This window comes from Taudactylus pleione, unplaced genomic scaffold (assembly GCF_031769625.1).
Source record: "Taudactylus pleione unplaced genomic scaffold, aTauple2 ptg000086l, whole genome shotgun sequence".
In the NCBI taxonomy this organism is placed as follows: domain Eukaryota; kingdom Metazoa; phylum Chordata; class Amphibia; order Anura; family Myobatrachidae; genus Taudactylus; species Taudactylus pleione.
In genome coordinates this window covers 33,022,785-33,047,500 of record NW_028284488.1, presented here as the reverse complement: position 1 = coordinate 33,047,500, position 24,716 = coordinate 33,022,785, and the positions used below count along the sequence as shown (strand labels likewise).

Sequence of the window (24,716 nt, the reverse complement as noted above, 5' to 3'; positions counted from 1 at the left end):
ATATATATATATATATATATATATATATATGAACAGATTGGCTGGCACTCCTCAACCATATAGGTAAGTGCCAGGGTGCCCTCAGTGATATAATGTACAAATAGTGTGTACATATGTGGGCTGCCTGCCTGTCGGTTGCATCGCGGGGGGAGGACGAAAGAGCCACTGAGAGTGTTCTCTATGTTGCAGCCTCGGCTTCTGACAGTCAAACTCTCGCAAGACTTGACGTCAGAGGCTGCCGAGGCTTCTGCAGCATAGAGAAGATTCTCACCAGTGGCTCTGACTAGTGAAGCTCTTCGGAGGCCGCTGTTTAGGGAACAGCTGTGCCGCTGAAGAGGACCAAAGCGGAGACCGTTAAATGCTGTTCTCAGATTTAATGTTTGTAGCAGTGGCATGTCTGGGGACAGTGTGTGAGAGGCCTCCTATGTGTGGGGGCCCTCGAGCGACCGCCCTAATGCCCCACCTATAATCCGGCCCTGTGACTGACGCAGTAAAGGATGCTGGTGCATAATAGATATTTTTTTGTTATTAAGACTCAGAAGCACAGGATGGTGCAAATTTGAATGCTGTAATCAAACACGGGTGTTTGATAAAGAATTGGAGCACAATTGGCCTGATACTGAGTTGTACACAGTCACAGCGGTCTTTGTGCCTTTTGCCGCAGTTACATCTGCAACTTTATTCATATGCTATTACAAAGCCTTCACTGGTGTACATCCATGTGTCCATATGTGCAAAGACTGAGATGACCACTTCCAGCTTCTATAGAGGCTGCTTTACCATCCGGTGTGGCTTTAGATAGACCAACAGTCACACCATTGAAACTCCTATATGAGCTGCTGTGTGTCTCTGTACGCAACCACTTTCAGTGACACGCCTGCTACACTCCTAAGAAACTCCTATAAGACGCAACATCTCAGCGCGTCTTTTTGTCACCCCCCTGTTACCTCCCAGTCACCATCCAGGAATGTCTTACATTTTTGCTAAATTTTTTTGCAGAATCTGATTATATGTATAATATATTGTGGCAAAGATGGCCCTTTGCCACGTTCTGCTTTAAAGAACATGACCCATCCCCTGAACATAGGGGGGAATTCAATACCGTGCGAAGACTAGCTGTGGGAGGGAGGTCCCGCAGCTATTCAATACACCGCGCTGTTTGGGTGGCTAAAGGATTTCCTCTCTCACCCCCCTGGGGATGGAAGAACAAATCCGACAAAAGCGACGGGGGTAACTGTTTGCCAGCTTAGAGCCGCGTTCCCGGGACTTTAGTTAGAGAATGCCGGTTACTGCGCCTTAGTTAAGTCGCGAGAACCGTCATTCTCTGATTTACCTGTTTCCTGACAAGGCGCACAGCGCATTGAGTTGAATAGCTGCGGGAGCTCCCTCCTGCGGCTATTCATCATCGCACTGAATTGAAAGAGATATATATATATATATATAATATTTCTGGTATTCAGAGGGTAGTTGCTCCTGATGCTGAATTAGTCAGCCTGGTGATAGAGAGCTTGTAATGTTTAGCTTAATTTCAGGGAGCCATTTGTGGCTTGTAAATGTGCGGATATAACATTTTGCATCAGTAAACAGCCATCTGACAAGAACAACTGCTGTCAAGTGTGTTCTTTGTAAGAAGAATCTTACAAAGTGGTTTCACTCGTGGGATCATTCTACTAGCCACGATTCGCGTGGTAGAGACCAGACGCTGACTTGTTGGGTTGGTGAGTGAAGTTAAACGGCCTGTAAAAATTTGCTTATTTGCATGGTGGAAAAGTTTTGCTGGGTACAAATGTATAAAGTTTATGCTGTGTATACACAGTGTGATTATTTCTAAACAAACTCAACTTTTTCTGAGATTTCTGTTTCTGAGATTTGTTATAGCTTGAAAAAGGTCTTTATCTGGCTGAAAGCACCAAATGTGTTTCTCTGTATTTATACTTGGTATTGTTAGGTTCTGGTATGGTACAGAAATCTAAGCACAGGCTGCTAAGGAAAGGTGTATCTGTATTAGTCTGTATAAGCCCAGTTAAGAGACAGTGCTTTGCCTATTGTAGTGCCACATGAAGAAAAGTTTTGACTGTATTGAAGCACAATGTAAACCAGGAGAGTTTGTTCCTGTGAATATTGTGAACAAATCATTAATTTGCAAGACTGTTTAAACCCACTTGAAGGGGAAGGTTTTTATTTTTTGGTGCGTTGGGGTAATACGCAGTGGCCACTTGCTGCATATTTTATATTGGCGTTAAAACACTGGCTTGTCCGTGCATGATAAGGGAGGCCCAATTTCGCTACCCAGTTAGCTCAGACAGCAAAATTCCTCTGAGCCTTAACTAATGTAACTGCGGCACAACAGACTCGGAAAACCCAGATGCTATCAGACGATGAGGCCCAGGTAGACAGCAACAAACTGTTGCCGGCATAGCCTCAGCCATTTGCGACTGGGTGAACGCAGGCCTGCCGTGATGCAGATGATGACACCATAAGACTATGTTGAGGCATTTCTGATGTTATTTGAGAGGAGGTCAATTCGGCTTAAATGGCCAATGGAGGAGTGTGTGGCACAATTGTCGTCTTTTTTGACAGACAAAGCACAACAGGCCTATGTGGATATGCACGAAGCCCAGGTGGTAAATTATCAGCGGCTACAAACGCAATTCTGGTGCAAATAGGAGTGACATGGGACAGTGAAAGCAGAGCATTTCTGGGAGTGGCGGATTAGGCTGCAATGCGTGCTCAGCTGGCCTACCCGGCAAAGTTAACCAAGAGTTGGTTAGAGCCTAAATGAAACTTGCCAGACAAGATCTTGGAAATCCTGGCAATTGACCATTGTGTGTGGAACCTAAACCAGGAACTGCAGAAATGGATCCTGCAGGGCGAACCTCAATCGTTTTGACGAACTGTCGACAGTTATTGATCGCTTGTACACTTTGGAGAAAATGGGCCGGGCAGCAGAGAAAGTAGTCAGACAAAAATCTGATGGTTCGGTGGGGCAACTAGACCCCACGTTCTCTGTTTCTTTGACCATGTCCTCAAAATTCTCTGGTTCCAGAAGTACTGATGGACCTGCTGCTGCCAGTAAAGATCCTGTGTGTCCACAGGGCCACTGAGGAATATGACCATGTCTGTCTTCACACACAAGTGATAGGAATACCATCAAGGTTGCCATATCCCCTTATTCTGTGTCAAGACTTTCCCTTGTTCCGGGAGATTATACTCAACTGGATCGGTCCGTACATGATGGCAACTGAATTACCGGACGGACATCCGACCGTACATGATCTTGTTGCTTACATTTCTGAAGCGCAGGGAGAAATCAGGATGCAGCAAAATCCAGAACCTGGGTACAAGGATTTGCCTGCTACTAGACCAGCGTCGCATTCCAGAAGACAAGAGGTAGTCATCCTAGCTGGAGAATGAAGCAAGACGACAGAGACTTTGCCAGTTGGAGGAGAAGATTGGTCTCCTGTGTCCAGGACTGTGTCACTCCCAAGACTTTTTGCGAGACCAATTAAATGATAGGCATTTTCTAATGCACAATCAGATATGTTGTAAAAGTGAATGGAGTGTGGAAGGCTGAGAGGCCGGCTGAGGGTGAACCATACTTTATAGTAGAATATGACCTACTATATAGGGTGGCAGTGGTTCAGGAGAAAGTAGTTAATCAGCTCTTGGTGCCACAAGTACACGTCCCTTTTGTATTAGCGACGGCCCATACACACCTTTTTATAGGGGGCATTTGGGGGAGGAAAGAACTCTAAATCAAGTGCTTCAGAGATTTTACTGGCCAGGAATTCGCATGGCCATCAAGAAATACTAAGCCTGTGTAGTCTGCCAGTGGACCGCTCCTAGGACAGATTACCGAGCTCCCCTGATACCTCTTCCTATAATTCCAGTGCCATTTGAGCTGATTGGCATGGACATAGTGGGTCCCTTAGAGAAATCTGCTCGGGGCATCAATATGTTCTGGTAATAATTGACTATGGAACACGATATTCTGAGGCAATACCGCTTCAAAATAATAAGTCAAATACAATTAGCAAAAGAGCTACAACTATTGTACACTCATCAAGGAATCCCTAAAGAAATCCTAGGCTTAATGAAGAAGCTGTGTAAGTTGCTAGAGGTTCAGAGGCTACAGACCTAGGTCTATCACCCGCAAACTGATAGGTTGGTTGTGCGGTTCAATAGAACCCTTAAACAAATTATTAGACAAGCCGTAGCTCATGAGAAAGACTGGGATACCCTGTTGCGGTACATAAGTCCAAATGTGGTACAGTTTGTGGCCCAGTTGTATGATTGGTTACAACAGATCATTCCATTGGTTAAGCAACACCTGGAAGAAGCACAAGGACGGCAATAGAGGTGTTACAATACCGGAGCAACCAGACACATCTTTAATACAGGTGAAAAGGTGCAAGTCCTGGTGACCACCCAAGAAAGACGGCGAATAGAACAATTATATTGTGTCAACCTGTTAAAGCCATGGGTGGAGGAAACTCAGATGCTAACATTGGGATCGGTGAAAACCGAACACTGCTTAGTTCCCACAGAGCCTTCCCTGACTCCTACTCAAAAACAACAAGCAGTGGAGATGGTAGCTCGGAATGTCTTTTCGGCTATACCAGGACATACCAAAATAATTGAACATGATATTGTTACTCCAGCAGGAGTTGTAGTTAAGCAGCGTCTGTATAGAATACCGGAGGTAAGAAGGGCTTCAGTAAAGCAAGAGTTGGAAGACATGCTGCAGCTTGGGGCAGTGGAAGAATCCACTAACTAGTGGAATAAGCCCATAGTCCTCGTGCCTAAATCCTCGAAAGCCATTCGCTTCTGCAACGACTTCAGAAAATTAAATAAGGTGTGTAGGTTCGATGCCTATCCATTGCCATGGGTGGATGAGCTGGTGGAAAATTTGGCCAGTTGTCAGTATTTGACTACTCTGCATTTAACAAAAGGGTACTAGCAGATACCACTCACTTCCTCAGCCAAACCTAAAACAGCCTTTTTGACACCAGTCCAAAAGGGTGTTTCGGGTACAAAAGTTTGCCGTTTGGCCTCAATGAGGCATCAGCCACATTCCAGCAGGCAATGGACAGACTACTAAAACCACACAGAGAATATGCCACGGCTTTCCTCGACGACATAATTTTATATACAAGACTGGGAATCCCATATTCCAAAGGTGATGGCTGTGCTAGACTATTTGAGACACCATGGTTTAACGGCAAACCCAGACAAATGTGTGATAGCCAAGTACCCGGATTATGATATCTAGATATATATACTGTATAAGCTCTATTTATTATATCCGTGTTTTCAAATCGGTGACACTCAAGGGAATAAACAATGCTACAGCTCTTTCATCAGTGATCATGATGAAAATGCTATAGCAATAAAACGTTGATCTGAATACAGCAGTGGTGTAGCGTTGTTTATTCCCTTGAGTGCCGCCAAATTGAAACATTGAATTATATGTTGACACACACTTGGAGGGCAACGGTGAGTGCAGAGCAAAAATTTAATATATGTATATGTGGGTTATTCAATGAAATATAGGACGCAATATATGTATAAATTAAATTTCACATAACCGCTAGTATTTTAGTATATTTATGCTGCTAAAAGATCTTAGTATATTAATGTAACTGTCGTAGTGAACGTTGGTGACTGGTTCTATGTTGAATATGATGGAAACAGTTACCCAGGTGAGATTAGGGACCTCAGAGATGGTGAATAATTAGGGAGCACAATGGAGCAAGCTGGCAGTAACTGGAAATGGCCATCATCACAAAATTCAATATTTTATACATCTTCAGGAAGATAAACAGGCCTACATGGATTAATTTCTGTGGATTCTACACAGGTTTGAGTAATTTGTATCAGAGCCCTTTTATTGGGGACAGAAATGTAATGTGAATCAAATGTAACATGAGTCACATATCAAAATTAATTTTAATTCTAGTTTGTTTAGCATTCAATTTTTTGTTTGTGTGTCTTATAAGTGTATAGTATAACAATCCTATTGTAAAAATAATTAGGAGAGCAGGTATAAATATATAAGTACCCTCAGTTCCTATGTCCATTCTGTTGTAACATGAGTACCTACCCCATATATTGTCATATTTTTAAAATGTTGAATTTCAGCTTAATTTTTGTGTGTAGTGCATTTAAACTTCTAAAAATGAACATGAAATGTAAGGTTGGATCACATGGAATGACATATATAAATAATGATGCAATGTGTCGACACTCCTTCAGACATAGGCAGCATACGTCCTGGTGCCCTCCAAATTACCCTCACAGCAAAAGAAGGAAATATACAATGTAGCAATTTGGGTGGCACTGTAGATGACTTGGTGAATAAAATACAGGTCCTGCTGTTTAAATATCAATGTTTCAGAACTTTATTCTTTCATCAGTATATCCTGATGAAAGAATAAAGTTCTTAAACGTTCATATTTAAACAGTGTACGTATGAAAAGAAACCAGGTGCCAAGCATGCACTTGTAGTCCAGTGTAAGCTGCTGCACACCACTAGAGAGAACTGCCAATAGTCTAAAAAAAAAATTTGCTGGGAAAAGGAAGATTAGAGGTGGCACTGCAAACACAAGCTGTACAAGAAATTTACAATATAATGCTAATAAATAATGGATATTTATTTAAAAAAATCAATATAAAGAATCCTGGAGTACAAACAATATGAGAATATAAAATGAGGAAAGAGTTCCATACTGACAATAAAAATGCATAAATGCAAATAATAATTATAATCTCAAATAATAATAATAACTCTCCAATGTGGTGGAAAAGTATTAAATCCACAATATATCAATAGAAAGACACAAGTGCTTTATGCAGGAGATAATGACTGCTTGAATCAATAAAACATATCTAAACCTGCCTGATAGGTCTACAGCAGGGTTCTTCAAACTTGGCCCTCCAGCTGCTGTGGAACTACACATCCCAGCATGCACTGCCACCTTTTTGATATAACAGCATGCTAAAACTATGTGCAGTGCATGCTGGGATGTGTAGTTCCACAGCATCTGGAGGGCCAAGTTTAAAGACCCCTGGTCTACAGTAATGGAACCAGACAGATACTATAATTTTAGAATAGTTCCACATGTATTCAACACTCGGCAGAGTGTGAGGACCAATCTCCAATGCGATATTCACATGAGGAGGAATTGGTGGCAATCTCGTACAGGGCCCCCTATTTGAGCATCTCATAGTTTTCTATAGAGCAGCAGAATAAGTGTCCCGCAAGTACATATAAGAGGGCTAAAATGCACTCAAAGTTCAATCAGAATGAAGATTGTGCAAACAATAAACCATGTCCAGCACCTCAGCTCTACGGGATAGACACTGGCAGTGCAGTTGGGACGCTGCTGCTACCTGTGAGCAGGGGATTGGGCAGTCTGGACTTACCAAGATCATCTCCACAGGCTCAGGAGTGATGGGGACTGAGGACAGGAGAATACCTCAGCCGCATCCCGGAGTGTTTCGAGATGGATATGGTAAACCGGCAAGGACACTCCTCCTCAATGCAATCGTGAGTGCAATGCGGGCAATAGCAATAAGTCAGCACTGGGAATAACTCCTCCAGGAATCCAACTCTGTGTCCTTAACGTGTTTCACCGCACACAGGTAGCTTTCTCAAAAGGCGGAAGTGGTTCTCTGCATGCAGGGGCCAGTATAAGTACTCCTTTACACATTGGTAACACCTGATAATCAGTAATTAGCACACCATGGTGCTTCTGCTTGTTTCATTCACACTGCTGTTATCCACACTTCAGTGGCTGATACAAAGTAGCATGTATTTTACAAAGGTAAAAATCCAAAACCACATAGGAAAACAGCTGACATAACTCCCACCTGTAATCTAAATGAATATACATACAATAATATAATATATTACTGTTATTTACTAGAAGTATGATTGACAGTCAGGAAGCATTTGTGGGAGTTAACGGGGAGTGGCAATAAGGAACGCATGCGTGTCAGTGACCGTTTCAGGGGCGTGTCACATCCAGCATCTGCGATCCCGTATACAAGAAAAATGTCCCTAGTGTCTCACTTCCTGAGCCCATTCTGCAAAAATAGAGTTACTCAGCAGACTGATAATTGAAGGATCTGCGACCCATGTAGTGTCTGTATACGCAGATGCTTGGATTTGCAAAACCACACGTGGGCGTCTCAGTACATTTTCACTTTTTTGCACAGCAGCTGCGAACGGGATCGCAGTCGCAATGGTATTAGAGCACAGTACATCTCTGTAGTATTAATTCCATACTTTCCTACTCTCCCGGGACTGCCGGTAGCCTTCTGAAAATCGTGTGCCACTCCCGCCCCCCCCCCCCCCCCCCCCGCAAGAGTAGGCAACTTTCCCGGAATGGCCCCTGGCCCCTTGTGCCCGAATACGAAATTGGGCGGTCCGATGGTGCGATGATGCGATTCGTGCTGAATCGTGTCATTGTAGCCCTGTCCCCTACTTTGTAACGCCAGCATTATAAAGAGAAGAGAGGGGTCCGCAATGACTCGATCGAGGCATCACTCCCCAGAACCACCCACTTCAGCCACCCCCACACTCCATGCTGCACCGACCTGGCTGCCAGAATGTCAGTAAGTATGATTCATTCTAATAATTTGGGTATATTGTTAATCTTTGTCAGTGTGAGCTATTCCCACACCACATAGAGATACGGTATCATGCCTCTTATTCCTTAGTATGGGTCTTGTGGAACTAAAGGTGCCTCCCCAACAAATTTGAGGAGTTTGCCAGCAGCAAATGGATCCCAGGATAATCCTCCTGCAAGTGCTTGAAGCAGAGTCGACCCACATCAGCAACATAATCCACAGTCTGTGACATGCCTACTGATGTCAAAGTTGATGGCTACAAATTAAATTGGATATTTTTATCCAGTGTTAATTCATATGTACTCTAAATATGACATTATTTTCCTAATATAGCTGTTGTACTGAAACTTTTGCTATTTCTTAGTACTTCTAATTAATATAATTGAGGTACAAGCAATTAGTGTGGTTATTTTTTTTCCCGAACAGCTGGACATGCATCATGGATTAAAACCATTCTTGGCTCTCATCTTGTTTTTCAGAGTATGATGTGAAAATTAGTGAAACCCATATTTAGTATTTACTCATCTGTTGATTAGATACAATATTATTATTATTTATTACCTATTTTATTGAATATACTCTGCAAGAGAAGACAGATACTGTTTAAAGCCTGTTTCTTAACGATTGATTGTTTGAATAGTTGTATCTCTTTCTATTATAGCATATTTATATAGCTGGAATCACATTACATAGTAATTCTCCTTCTGCTATCACCATCTAAGGATGCAATCCTTCTACTATTGCCAGCTCAGGAAAATATTTAATGATGAAATACTTTATTTTTTAAATAAAGTATTTTTATATATGGCAATTATTGTAATGTAAGGGGAAAAATAGCTTGACAGAGGAGGGAGTATAAAGCAAATACTGTGAGAGAAATAAAGGGGAATAAAAAGATAAAAGGGAAGAGTGTCTATGAAAGAATGAAACGACATAGGGGGGCGGACAGAGATGGGGAAGAGATAGCTTGGGAAGGGAGAGATGAATAGAGTAGTGCTGGGTACATACTGGGCGACATATCGGGCGTTCTATTGACATGTCACAGACATGTCGTGTCGGCTGTGCTACACAGCCGATGCCCAATATATCTGCAGATATATTCGTGCATCGTTCTGGGTGTACAGGTGGTCAGCCGACCGCCCATACACTTGCTGCACAGGCTGGCGGTGATTGACAGCTCAACTGGACGAGGGCATGTAAATTCCCGCCCAGTGGTGACGTCATTCACAACGAATCGAGCAGTCTGTATGCAGAACTGCAGAAACTGAAACAATAAAAATAAATGTGTTATCCTTTGGTACTTTTAAGGGGATATAGTCAGGAAGCCGACGTTCGAAAATGCCGACCACCGGCTTCCCGACTGTCTAATCCCGGCAGGGGACTTATGATAGATGTCGAAATCCTGACGCCTATCATTAACCCTACGACTTTCTATCTTTATAACATAAACACGTTCCTTCAGGTAACCCCACAGAAATAAATCTAATAAATCTGGGGATCTTGGTGACCACTGGACTGGACCTCTATGGCCAACCTACCTTTGGGGAAGATATTCTCTGACAATGAGTCCATAATGAGGTGGGGCACCATCTTGCTGGAAGAAATTAGGATATGCTCCATCCTCTGATAATTATGAAGGAAAAATCTCTCAATCTAACAACCTCTTGGAACATTAACAGCAGCATGTTACATCAATTAAGAATAGCCCACAGCACAAACCACACCATACCAACTGTTTTGCTGAGGCTACAACCCTACAGGCATCCATCCAGTGAGGGTTTGTCTCTGACCAGTACCTGTGGTTCTGTTTGTTGACTTCACAATTGATGAAGAAATTTGCGTTATCACTAAACAATACCTGGTGTGGAAATGAGGGTTCAGTTGAAGTTGCTGTGTTACCCAGTGTGCAGACTTCACCCGATGGCCTGGATCATCCTCAGTCAGGTGTTGCAACATCTCAATCTCGTAGTGGTACCATTCATGTGTTGACAAAATTCTCAAAATGGCCATACGACTAACCCCACATTCATGAGACACACGACGAGTGCTACGTTGTGGACTCTTTGAAAATGATGCCAGCACAGCAATTGCTGTTGCTTCATCTATAACAGTTTTTGGTCTCCTGCTTTTTGGTTAACTACAACTGATCGAGTTTCTTTAAATTTTGCAATGGCACAGTGGGTAATGGGTGTTCTATTTCGGTGATGTTGGTTGAAATCATTTGCAATAACGTGTGCTCCATTCTCCTGATATCAAGACAATCTCAACACATTTTGTTTGTGTTAGTGCCATTGTCATTAATGTCACTTCTTGTACAAGAAAACTCTGTTAAATCGGCAGAATGAATAAAGAGATGTTAAAAGAACACCACTGTTTTTCATATGAAATTCTGCGTTTGATTGATATGTCGCATAACTACATCTACAATTAAAACAGTTACATCCAAGATGGCTGACTTAAATATGGCTGCCATACTAGTGACATACCCTGCAAAGTTTCCCCTCACTCCCATATCATATTTGCAGACAAGCAGCAGACTTTTGGCCCCAGGGACTGAGACGCAGGATTAATTTTTACGGCATACAAGATCACAACATGGCCCACAAAAATGTCTCAACACCCCTGCATTTTCATCCTTGCCTATCAATCACTTTGTGAAAAATTCCTCGCTGCGAGCGACATCACTAATGAAACTTGATGCATGCGGACTGCGACTCATACACATGTGCAGATTACTGATCACTCAACTGCATAAACCTCTGCATTGCGTCAATCTGAATCAGACTGTGTCATAGGGTCAGAGCCGTAACTATACATTTTAATACCCTGTGCCAGGAAGCACATTGCCCCCCCCCCCCCATTTTTTAAATAGGTATATTGTTTCTTGCCAGAAAAAGGCGTGTGGTCTTGTGGGGAATAGTGTAGCCTCAAACCCCTATATTTGTCACTCCTTAGATGCTGGGCTGCCCCTGGGCTCTCCCCCACACTGTGTAGATGCCCTCCTAAACTGTACCAACCAAAATAGTATAGTCTGAGGGTCTGATTCATGTCTAATGACTCCTACCCATATGACCCCCGATCCCTAAGACGGACGCCTGTCTAATGACCACTCACAGCCCAAATGCAGATCCCTGTATAATTACTCCGACTTCAATGCAGACCCCTGTCTAATTACCTTCCCCCACCCCAATGCAGGCCCTTGCCTAATTACCCCCCACTCTTAATACAGACCCTTGTCTAATGTCCTACAGCCTTAATGCTGATACATAGCTAATGACCACCCTTCCCTAATGCAGAACCCTGTCTAGTGACCACCCCCCCTCCCCTAATGCAGACCAAAGTCTATTGAACCCCACCTCTAATAGAGACCCTACATTGGGGTTGGGAGTAATTAGACAGGGGTCTGCACCTAATGTGCCTAGTAATGTACCCATAATGTTGTATGCCATGTACAAGCTCCTCAACATTAATGTTCACAGTGTAGTTATTATATATAATCCATTCCAAATACGCACTTATATTGGTGCAGTCATGGTCATAGTGCAGCGTTTTTTCCCCCCGCCCGGCGACACTCACCTGCCGACACCAATAGCTTAGTATTGATGAAGCCTTCCTGCGGTGCGTTCCCATCCAGCGGCACCTCACTCAAGGGGAGATTTAATAAAGCCTGGAAAGAGAGTAAATTGGAGATAAATAGCACCAACCAATCAGCTCCTGTCACTTTACAGACTGTGTTTGAAAACTGACAGTTAGGAGCTTTTTGGTTGGTGCTATTTTTCTCCAATTTTATCTCTCTCCAAGCTTTATTAAATCTCCCCCTCAGCACTGTAAGGGGTAAATTTACTAAGACTCGAGATAGGTCAGGATGACCATCTCTGGTGATTTATTAATTTTTTTCCTGCTTGCAAATTTACTAAAGATAGAAATCTCTCTCTAACCTCACCCGACTCTCTCATCTCACTCTTAAAACTCGGAGCTAACTCTCTGTCAAAATCACTTTTCAATGTCTCAACCCCCTGAGCTGCGAGATGGTCAGAAACATAAACAAATCATTGTGATTTGTTTGTTTATTTCTGTAAATGGTTAAAATAGGGTTAATTTTAGGGAAAAAATTACGTGAGGTCCCCCCCAAAAGACGGACCAGCCCCAGGCTTGCCAGCCAGTCCTGATTACAGGGAAAAACTGTGCAGGGTTCCACTGTAAACGGATCCGGAAACCCAGACGCCGGACCCTCAGTTATCACTACATACATCGCAGCAGGCACCTGGTACATAGAGATTGTAGTGGCTGCCGGTTCTGCCCACAGGGGATCCTTGCGCTTTGTGCGACTGCATCGGCCGCACCACCCTAGTTACGGCCCTGCATAGGATGAGTGTGTAAATTGGAAATTGCATATACTGTTGAACCAAAATATATTCAATTATGGTGACAGAAACTTAAAAGAACAAACAAAAGACAAAAACAAGCAATCAATATGTACCCTGTATATCTGTAATTGTTTTCAGGAAGAATTTAGCATTATAAAAATAATTTAATACTAATGAGCAGGGACGCCAAAAGCCGCTATGGGCCAAGGTACTGATGGGGCGTGGCCTAAGCACAGGAGGTGTGGCCACGCCAGTGGCGTAACTAGGGTATTTGGAGCCAAGGGCAAATGTTAAAATGGAGCCCCCCCCTGTATAACAATGGGGCGTGTCGACAGGACACATATACCCCTTTCTTGTCACTCTTAAAATTCCTTTCTATATGCACCTTAACCTCTGTAGTGCTCCTTATACAGTCCGCTCTATGCAGTGCCCCCAGTAGTGGTCCCTCTTATGCAGGCCCACAGTAGTGCCCCTTGTACAGTGCCCCCAGTAGTGGTGGCTCTTATGCAGGCCCCCAGTAGTGCCCCTTGTACAGTACCCCCAGTAGTGGTCCCCCTTGTGCAGCTCCCCTTATACAGTGCCCCCAGTAGTGGTCCCCCTTATACAGGCCCCCAGTTGTGCCCCTTATTCATTGCCCCCACTAGTAATCCCCTTTATGCAGCCCCCCTGTAGTGGTTCCCACTATCCACTGCCCCTTGTAGTGGTCCTCCCTATTTAGTGCCCCCAGTGCAGTGTCCCTTGTGCCTCCAGTAGTAAGCCCCTTATACAGTGCCCCCAGTAGTAGACCCCCCTTATACAGTGCCCCTTATATAGTGCCTCCAGTAGCAGTCCCCCCATGCAGTGCCTTCAGTTGTGGTCCCCCTATGCAGTGCCCTTCATATAGTGCCCCCAGTAATAGTCCCCCCAGTAGAGGTTGCCCCCAGTAGTAGCCCCCCCAGTAGTAGTCCCCCAGATAAATGCCCCCAGTAGAGGTTGCCCCCAGTAGTAGTCCCTCAAATAATTGCTCCCAGTAGTAGTCCCCCCAATAATTGCTCCCAGTAGAGGTTGCCCCCAGTAGTAGTCCCACCAATAATTGCCACCAGTAGAGGTTGCCCCCAGTAGTAGTCCCACCAATAATTTCCCCCAGTAGTAGTCCCCCCGATTATTGCCTCCAGTAGAGGTTGCCCCCAGTGGTAGTCCCCCCGATTATTGCCCCCAGTAGTAGTCCCCCCGATTGTTGCCCCCAGTAGAGGTGCCCCCCCAAATACATAGCAAAAAAATAAAATAAAACTTACCTGCATCCACGCTCCTGCTCCATCTCCCACCACAGCAACGTCCGCCCTCCCGGGCACGCGCGCTCTGCATTATGGGAGAGACGTCATGACGTCTCTCCCATTACCCACTGCAGGAGCCGGAAGGGAGCTGGCTCTTGCAGTGGGCGCTGCAGCAGCCAATGAGAGTCTCTGACTCTCATTGGCTGCTGTTTAACACGCACATCGCTGCCGCTCGGTGGCGATGTGTGTGTTAGCACAGCCTGAGCCTGCCCGCCTGCCACCCTCCTCCTGGCGCTATTGGGCATGCGCTCAGGGAGAAGGAAGGGGCTCTGCTGTGCAGCACAGGACCGGCGCTGGGAAGCCTAGCGCCGGTCCTGTGTAAATGTGTAGTGCTGACCGCACTCACTGCGGTCGGCGCTACACTGCCTAACTAGGGCGGGCAGGGGGGCCCCCGGCCGTCCTACGGCGCCCAGGGCACACGCCCTGCTCGACCCCCCCCTTAGTTACGCCACTGGGCCATGCCCCTTAGAAGAAAAAGTGAAAAATACTAATTGCAGCACCGCGAAGTGGCACTGTGAGTCCTCAGCCTGGCGCAAATCCAGGGGGCGGAGGGGCAATTAATGGGATCGCTCTCACCCACAGGCAGAGTTGAGAGGAGACTGCTGCCGCAGTCCCCCTGCTCCCACTGTAGCCCAGCACAAAGCAGCATGTGCTGGACTGCTGACAGATAAGAGGGAGGGAGGGGGCGACGTCAGACCTGGGCCACTCCAACAAGCCCAGGCCGGAGTAATTAGTACCTGCCCCCACACCCCTTCTCGGCACACCTGCTCATGAGCAGCCTTTAGGAATTAATCTGCAAACCAGAAAATCAAGAAGTCAATCAACCAGTCAATTAACAAAAAAAAAGAAATTGTAGTGTTTTTGCTATTATTCAGAACATTACTATAGTTCTAGTATTCACTATGTTTAAGTTTGTAGAACAATACTACCCCACTGTATTAATCTGTGTCATTTATTGGATGAACTTTTCCTGTTTTTATCTTTCTATGGCCAGAAATTTAATCTCTTCCCAAACTATTGATCCTTGAGAGATAATATTTATTTAATTTCCTTTACATGCTAAACTAAGTCTACAATTTTATCCACATGAAGGAGCATTAATGAAATGGGCATGTGTAGTTAGTCATCATGCAAAGGTTATCAGAAGAGGAAAGTTACATACTACAGAGTATAATGTAATCATGAAGGCTCTGCTAATTCCTGCCATCTGTCTCCGCATAATTGGAGGAGAATTCACTTTGTGCAGATTGAAAACATATCTCATTGTTCTCTTTCTCATAGCTGCTTGTAGCTGCTAAAATCCCTGGAACCAAAGTAGCTGAGCTGAAGGCAAAGTATACCGTGCTGTATGAGACTCTGAAAAGGTATTGTATCATCAATTCCTCATTATTATGCATGTATTGTAGAAGTTGAAGTCACAAATGACATAGATAATACCAAGATATACATGGTGCATCCAAGCAGGGTCGGATTGGGATGTTAAACCAGCCTGGGAAAGTTTTGGAAGCAACCCTACAGGGGGCGGGGTCTGTGGAGAAGGGTAGAATACTGCCTCCTCATAGGGCCCCGGGGGGGCTGTGGCAAGCCACTGAAGGGAGCAGGGCCAGCAGTAGAAATGTTAAGGGGAGAGAACTATTATGTTTAAATAACTCCCTTATCAGGGCCGGCTCTAGGGGTGTTCGACCTTTGCGGTCGAACAGGGACACCACCCATAGAGGGCGCAACCCTCCCCCCCCCCCCCCCCCCAACATCCCGATTTCAGCGGGACAGTACTGTGCCGCTGTTCAACCCGTGGGCCAAAGTGGCCCGTGGGTGGTCAAATCAAGAGGTTGGGGACCCCCTCCGCCGCAGCTGTGCGGCGGTTCCGAACCCCGGAGTCTGAATGGATGCTGCGCAAATGCGCGGCATCCATTCAGTGACTGGAAAGGCTGGGGGAAGCCCAGCTACTGAGGCTCCCCCCCATCCTGATGTTGTTTGGAGGCGTGCCATGCAGGCACACCTCCAAATAATGTCAGGTAGGAGGCATGGCCTATGGTAATTAGGCCACACTCCCATTGTTGGTCGCGCGTGATGTAGGGGCGCACTAGAGAGTGTCGGCAAAGAGTGCTCCCAACCCCTGGAGCTGGCCCTTTCCCTTATGACAGGTATGATTTCATCTATATACACTCTGCTACTGCAGTGTACTGAACCCCCAATTCCAAAATTTGAGTTACAATGGAAGGTTTATTTGGGGGAGATCCCTCATAGACCTCACTTGCTGTATGTCTACATGGATGGTTAGAGCTCTGTCACTTCCTTCTCTTTGATACAACAGTTTTCTCTTTCTTTTTTGACCCCAGGCAAACCACATACCCCCTTCCTCACCCCTTCCCTTCCTTATCTACATTAGCATTTTTCATCTGTCTTTTATTCATTTTCTGTTATTTATTTGAAATGCAATGTATTCATTCTCTGTTATTTATATTATGTACTGCCAATTTGAAAATGTTTTCTGTTTGTTGTTGTTTTGAATTGGTGTCTTGATGAATATTACTGTCCCCCCAGCCTTACCCCTCCCCACTGTGCCTCTGCAGCACTATCCCCCCAGTGCCTTTCCAACGATTTATTCCCCCTCTCCTGCACTACCCCCCCTCCCCCATGCTTCTCCAGGCATATGCTTCCTGTGTCTCTCAGTCTCTTTCTACGGAATCCGGATGATTTACCGCCGGCCACATGGTTCAAATCTCGGCAGTGGCAGCCCGACACAGGTGGAAATCCCGAACGTCGGAAGGTAAGTATACACTACCTATTCTACCCCCTAACCCTCCCTTAGGGGTGCCTAACCCTAACCTCCCCCCAAGTGCCTATCCCTAACCCCCCTCTAAGTGTCTAAACCTCACCCCCCCTTCCCCGCAGCCTAAACCTAAGTCCCCCCGGGGGTGCCTAACCCTAACCTCACCCCGGGGGTGCTTACCCATAACCCCCCTTCCCCTAGCCTAAACCTAACCTACCGGGGGGTGCCTAACCCTAAGTACCCCCTGGGAATCCTAAACCTAACCCTCCTCCCCCCACGGCTGTCCGTGCCCGGCTTACCTTTGGTAAGCCGGGTGTCGGGCTCCCGGCGTAGGTCTAATGACAGGCGTCAGGATTTTGACGCCTGTCATTAGTGCCTTGCCGGGATTAGACAGTTGGGAATACGTCCGTCGGCTTCCCGACTGCTTCCCTTTCCTACAGTTCGTCCTCCAGTCCCCTTGTGTCTCTCCAGGCCCCCCTGCGTCTTTCCATCTCCAGGCCCCCAGCATCTATCCAAGCCCCACTGTGTGTCTCCATCTCCTGCCCCCACTTGCCTCTCTCCAGGCCCCCTGTATCTCTTCACATCCAGGTCCCCTTGTGCCCCCTATATCTTTTCAGCTTCAGTGCTCCTGTGTCTCTCTCCAGGCCCCTCGTGTCTCTATCTCAAGGCCACCTTAATTTTTCTCTCTCTCCAGGCCCCTTGTGTCTCTTCATGTCCAGTCCCCTTGTGCCCTCTTGTGTCTCTTCAGTGCCTCCTGTGTGTCTCAGACCCCCATGTTTTTCTTCAGGCACTCCCCCGGGTCTCTCTCCAGACACCCCCCCCGTGTCTCTTCAAGCCACCCCCTGTGTCTCTTCATCTCCAGGTCCCCTTAAGCCCCCCTGTTTCTCTCCAGGCCCCCGTGTCTCTCTCCAGCTCCCCCACCCTCTGTCTTTTCAGTGCCCCCTGCTAAACTCCGGTCATGGTAGCCGCAGCCCGCCAGGTAGTGTGTGTCAGCATGTCAGAGGGGAGCATGGGACCGGCCCAGAGAGAACTGGATAAGACCCCTGCATCCAAGAGCCAGTGGGGACAGGTGGATCAATCGCACTGATGCCGCCCCCCCCCCCCCCTGGATCTTGCCACACCTCCATCCCAGTGCAACGCCCATAAAATTCTTGCCATATTTTTCCTGTAGGCGGCGTGGTCACTTCTCCATGATTAGGCCACTCCTCCTACAGTACTTGGGCCCAGACCAGATTTCTATGGTCCTGTACACAGGTCACACTGATCTCATGTACCTGATACACACTGACCATTATAGACAGGTCACGCTTACATCCCTGAAATAAACTTACTACTATACCCAGATCACACTGATCTACTCTGACTAGTATACACATATACTCCGAAACAAATTGACCTCTATACACAGTTCACACTGATCTCACATCCCTGATGTGCCGTAACAGGGCTTCCTAGCTTATAGAGGCAGGGCTGCCAAAACTGAGAAGTACAGCACTGCCCCGAACATCCTCAGGACGGTTGTACTGCTAGGAATCGGGATGTCCCTGTCTCTTTTCATCGCTCTGTGGGCATGCCCAGCACTCCTGGAAATGTTGGGAGGTATGCTGATATCACACCCACACACAGGTCACACTGATATCGCAACCCTGATATACATAGACCATTATACACAGGTTACACTGATAACAAACCCCTAATATACACTGATCTCTATACACGAGTCACTGATATCACTCCCCTGATAAACAATGATCACTATATACAGGTGAAACTCATGTCACACCCCTTATATACATTGATTATTATAAACAGGGTATACTGGTATCATACACCTCATATACAACAACTACAGGGAAACAGATTGCATAATACTACTCTGCTTAAAGCTGTAATTACATTTACGGATTCTCCATTTACGTTTTATTCAACATTTGACTTATTAATACTAAACATAATTGCACTTACAGCAGGTCACACTGATAATACACCTCAATAGATTGGCTGGTACCCTGCTAGCTGGAAGCGAGGGCCATGGGGCAGTGACGTTGCCGCCTACAGAGCCCTGCGCTTGTATGTGTAGTTACGGCCTTGTCTGTGAAGACCACGCTATCACACTCCCGATACACAGGCTCTCTTTCCTGAGTCCTGCAGTGCTGCTGGGCAGCTAACTTGCCTGGGTTACTGAGACTGAGGTGGGGGCAATATCAAGTTAGTGATGGCCACATGATTGGAATGATCCCTAGTCGGGTATGCTCTCATTCAGTCTCAATCATTATGGCAAGCACTGTGTTCAGAAGAGCTTTTGTTGGGCTACTCACATCAGGGCTCAGTACACTCTCTCCTGACTCCTGGTCCTCAGTGGTGTCACTAGGGGCGTTCGGGCCGCACCGGGTGACACCATCTGAGGGGGTGACACCCAAATAGCAGATCGCCTTATCCCCTCCAGTTACCGCCCAGAAACGGGCATCGAAATTGTATGGATCTCAATTAAATTTTGATCTGCACCCGCCCACGTTACCATTGGGACGTATGCGAAGAGAGAAATCATTGGGCGCCTCTGTACGACTCAGAAGCACCCTCCCACAATCCATAAAAATACTGGTAGATTTATTGCAATCTTGAAAAAAGGATGATAATTTAATAACCCTAGTGCAGTGGTTCCCAAACTTTTTTTTTTTTTTTTAATTCTTTATTTTAAATGGTCAAATAGAATACAATGTAAGACAAAAAGGAGAACAAATACAGGGTCACAAGAAACCCGATACAGACCATATTTTCAACAATGATAGACAAATAAAACTATTCAAAAAAAATGCTTGGTAAGAAAGAGGACAGGTGGAAAGGAGAAATGAGGGGGGGGGAGACACGACATATCGTCTAGAAATTAATATATCTCAGACATTTTCCGGAGGGTAAACCTCAATCGTTGCCCACGGGTCCATGCACCAAGTGTGTGGAGGGAGAAGGGGGACTGCGCTCAGGGAGCCCAAACTTGAGAAAAAGCATGCCCTTGATCCTGGAGGTAATAAGTTATCTCCTCCATGGTCGCAATATGCCAAATCTGACTCTTGAGTACAGAGAGGAGTGGGGGGAGGTCTTTTTCCAATTTAGAGCAATAAGAGACTTTGCTGCTGCTAATATGTGTGCAACTAACTTTTTGGAAAATTTATCAATATTCGGGGGTGGGTAACACAATAGAAATATCCAAGGATCTTTTGAGATCAGAGCTTCCAGAAGGGAATTTAGTAGATTATGGACAGAGTCCCAGAAGGGAACAATATTTGGACAGGTCCACCAGATATGGACCATAGTACCCCTGCAGCCACAGCCCCGCCAACAATCGGGTGAGGAGGATGGGAACATTTTATGAAGTCTCTCAGGAGTATAGTACCATCTGTAATAAATTTTATATGCATTCTCTTTAATTTTGGTTGCAATAGAACTTTTGGCTATCCCCAGTCTCATGTCGTCCCAGGCCTCAGGATCCGGAGGAGAGCCAAGGTCTCGCTCCCAAGCATTTTCGTGAGGGCTAAGAGACGGAAGGGTAGCATCCAAGAGAAGCATAAATCTGGGAAATTAGACCTTTAGATAAGGGGTAATGTTTACAGAGATTTTCAAAAGGAGTAAGGGCACGGAGGACAGAAAGTGGGGGTAATGATCGTAAAAAATGGCGAATTTGAAAAAATTCGAAAGGGTTAAGCGTCTGGGATGGAAGTTTGAGTTGTAACATTGGAAGGGATAACCATTGACCCTGGTCAGAAAAGTCAGTGGGGAATCTAAGGCCTGCATTAATCCATCTATGGGACCTCAAAGTAGAGGAACCAGGCGGAAACAGGGGGTTATACCAGATAGGAGTTAGAGGAGATACCGGAGAAGAAAGATTCATCTTGTGTGAGTAGAGACCCCAGAGTCTAAGGTCAAATTTAATAGTAGGGAGTAATTTGGATGCGGAAGGTCGGTGTGCGGGTAGTGTGCCCCATAAAGAAGTTAAGTCTGGGAGAGTAATATAGGCATATTCAATATCCAACCATGAAGTAGAACCTGGAGGAGAGTATGAGGCAACAATATGGGAAAAATGGGAGGCGAGATAATAAAGTTTAATATAAGGAAGACCTCTCCCACCTCTTACAACCGACCTTTCCAAAATTTTAACCGCAATTCTCGGGGGTCTGTGATTCCAAACAAAATGAATCAGGGCTTTTTGAATATTACTTAGAAAAACAGCGGGAACAGTTACGGGGAGAGTCTGAAAAAGATAAATCCATTTTGGTATAACATTCATTTTGACAGCAATGATCCTACCCAACCACGAGATAATAAGACGATTCCAGGAATTTAAATCGGCGTGCATTTTAGATAGGAGGGGTGAAAAATGTTCACGATAAAGAGAGTCATAGTGGGAAGTTAAGTATATCCCCAAGTACTTGATCTTTTTGGGTTGCCACTTAAAATTAAAATTAATTTGTAGGTTTTCAGCATCTTGTGGGGAAACATGGAGAAGCATAGCCTCAGATTTGGAGTAATTGATTTTATACCCAGAGACAGTGCTATAGAACCGAAGAACAGAAAAAAGGTTGGGGAGAGAGATTGCCGGTTGGGTCAGGGATAAAAGGATGTCGTCTGCGAAAAGAGAGATCTTAGGCTCCAAAGTGCCAACTTGAACCCCCCGAATATCAGGATGGGATCTAATATGGGTGGCCAGCGGTTCAATTATGAGGGCAAACACCAAGGGGGATAAAGGGCAGCCCTGCCTCGTACCGTTGCTAATATTGACTGGGCCTGAGGGAGTACCATTAATCAGGACCGTAGCAGAGGGGGTAGAGTATAGTGCCAAAAGGCCAGTGAGAAAGTCACCAGACACGCCATAAGCTTCGAGAGCGGCTTTCATAAAATCCCAGGAGATCCTATCAAATGCTTTTTCAGCATCTAGAGAGAGTAAAATAGTAGGGGATCCCCCGGAATTTGAAATATGAATAAGATCAATAGCGCGTCTGGTGTTATCCCTCGCCTGGCACCCCGGTATAATGCCCACTTGATCGTAGTGAATCAGGGAGGACAGGAATGGGTTCAGGCGATTACAAGGATTTTAGCAAATATTTTCAAATCCAAATTAAGGAGGGAGATAGGCCTGTAGCTAGCACAGTTAAGTGGATCTTTGCCTTCTTTGGGAATCACTACAATTCTGGCTTCCAGCATTTCAGAAGGGAAAGGATCGCCCTGAAGAACCTTATTAAAGAGAGTATAAAGATGGGGAACGAGTAAATCTGACAATTTTTTGTAATATGCCGCCGTAAATCCATCTGGGCCTGGCGATTTTCCTTTTTTTTTGAGATTTTATAGTATGTTCAATCTCCTCAGCTGATACCTCGGAGTTAAGGAAGTTCTATAGCGGTAGAAGATAACTTGGTCAAATTGGAGCTAGCGAGAAAATCAGAAATCAAGTTAAACTGAGATAGAGGAGATGAAGTGGCTGGGGGAGGGAGATTATACAGATCAGAGTAGTAAGACTGAAAGGCATTTCTAATGGCCGCAGGATCATAAACCAGTTGGTGAGAGTCACGGATCGAAATAATATATTTATGAGTCCTAGCAGATCGAAGACGAGATGCAAGAATTTTATCTGCTTTATCCCCTTTCTCATAAAAGGATTGGCGAAGCCATTTAAGATGTTTTGCCACCCGTTTGGAGAGAAGCAAATCCAATTTGGATTTAGTCGTTTGGAGTTCCGACAGGATAGTAGGATCAGGAGATAGTTTATGTTGCGACTCTAGAGTTTGAAGTTTGATGGAAAGTTTATTAATTTGGGTGAGAGATTCTTTTTTATTTTTGGAGGCCATGCTAATCAAATGTCCCCTCAAGACTGCTTTATGTGCCACCCATAGGGTAGATCTGGAGATATCTGGAGTTTCATTTAGAGCGAAATAATCAGAGATTTGCGCCCGTAGTCTGGATATTATCTCAGGATTATGTAGTAGGGAGTCATTTAGACGCCACGTCATAGGACGAGGACGAGAGAGTAATCCCGAAATATCACAGGATATAGGGGAATGGTCAGACCAAAGAAGCGGGTGGATAAGGGCCGAGTGGAGATTGAGAGCAAGCTCGTGGCTGAGCAGGATCCTATCTATACGAGAGTATGAGTTGTGGGGTGAAGAATAAAATGTATAATCATGAGCGGAAGGTTCCTTCACTCTACAAGAGTCACACAGGAGCTGAGACTTCATGAGACGGAAGAGAGACTTAGAATGTTGGGAAGCCGATGAGGAAGAGGCTGAGGCAGCAGGAGCAGAACGATCCAAAATGGGGCTTAGAACAGCATTAAAGTCGCCAGCAACAATGACTTCCCCTTGACGCACTCGAGTAAGAAGAGAGTCCAACTTGGCAAAACATAAATTTTGGTGTTGATTGGGGCATAAATATTTACTAGTGTACATAATCCCAAACTTTTTTGAATCACGGTGCTCTAGAGTATCAGCATAGCTTGGGAACCACTGCCCTAGTATATATGTTCCTAGTAAAAAAACAAATGAGTATTCTGTTCATATTGTAAAAATATTTGAATAAGTAGCCATTTTCTACTGCAGGGTCCATAGGGTATCCACAGGATACCTTGGGGTATAGGTGATGACGTCAGGCATCGGGCACCACAGAGTTAAGTTTTTCATCCTCCCAGGATGCACTGGGGTCCCTCTCCTATACCCCGCTCCGGAGCCTCAGGTACACAGTTTTCGTTGGTGCCCAGCTTGGAGTCGGATGCACCTGTATCAGAGGGGGGTCTGTTAAGGCCCCTGAAGTTTCTTCAGGCAGCTGTGGCTGCACATTGAGTGTACAGCATGGACAGTCAGTACTGTGACGTCCATGTTGTCACTCCTCCACCCCGCCGGTACCAGAACGCCGGTACCAATCCGGGGATGCTGGTCGGTAAATGGGGTCACAGCTAGTGGTGACCCCAGGTTACCAGGACTGTGGCCGGATCTACGGGGGCAAGGTAAGCTGCGGGGTCCCGCGGTGGGTCCCCGCTGGTCAACACAGCTCTGAATCCCCAGGCAGTGGGCTCCCTGGGGACAGGCCGCAGCGTGGGGCCAGGTACTGATCCTGTGCTTCCACTACTCCCCTGGGACAGCGGGCCGCGGCGGTGCAGAAATGTCCGGCGTCCTGGCAGTTAAATGCAGCCCAGGGGAGCGTGCCTTCCGTGCACAGCAGCCGGTGCCTCCCCCGCTTGACACGTCCTTTCCACTGCGGACTGGCTTATGTGTAGGCGCTCCTTCCCTGGGCCCGCCTTCTTTCTGCTCCTCTGCGGCCATTTTCTCTAACTTGGCGAGCGCCGCTGGACGCTAATAGCGGTGGCATCGTGGTCCGGGTCCCCCCTGCATACCTCTCCTTCGGTTCAAGGTCTGTGTATGCAGCGCTGTTTCCTACCAGGCTCTGTAGTCTGAGTAGTTGATCACAGCGCTGATAGTGCAGGGTCATTCTGCATTGTATGGGACTTAATGCTAGTACTGCTGTCTGTGCTTTCATTTTCTACTGTCAGCCATTTTAACTATCCCTATTCTTCTATGCTCAAGCCCTTGCGGTGCAGTGTTGCAGGGTGTTATTGCCTCACTGTACAAGTGTTGTTTTGTGAGGTGT

The 24,716-nt window shown here is 45.8% G+C and overlaps 2 protein-coding genes across 5 annotated transcripts in view; one reads left to right on the top strand and one right to left on the bottom strand.

Annotated features, from left to right (window-relative positions):
* FGL2 (fibrinogen like 2) overlaps positions 1–7,644 on the bottom strand; it is a 29,841-nt gene extending 22,197 nt beyond the window's left edge. The window contains exon 1 of the mRNA XM_088468935.1: positions 7,426–7,644. Within this exon, the coding sequence (XP_088325061.1) occupies positions 7,426–7,434 (9 nt within the window). The 5' untranslated portion in view covers positions 7,435–7,644. The remainder of the gene's footprint in view (positions 1–7,425) is intronic.
* Positions 1–24,716, top strand: part of CCDC146 (coiled-coil domain containing 146) — a 180,058-nt gene that overhangs the window by 45,913 nt on the left and 109,429 nt on the right. For all 4 annotated transcript variants that reach the window (XM_088468824.1, XM_088468826.1, XM_088468823.1 and 1 more), the window contains one exon: positions 15,596–15,678. In XM_088468824.1, the coding sequence (XP_088324950.1) occupies positions 15,596–15,678 (83 nt within the window). The remainder of the gene's footprint in view (positions 1–15,595; positions 15,679–24,716) is intronic.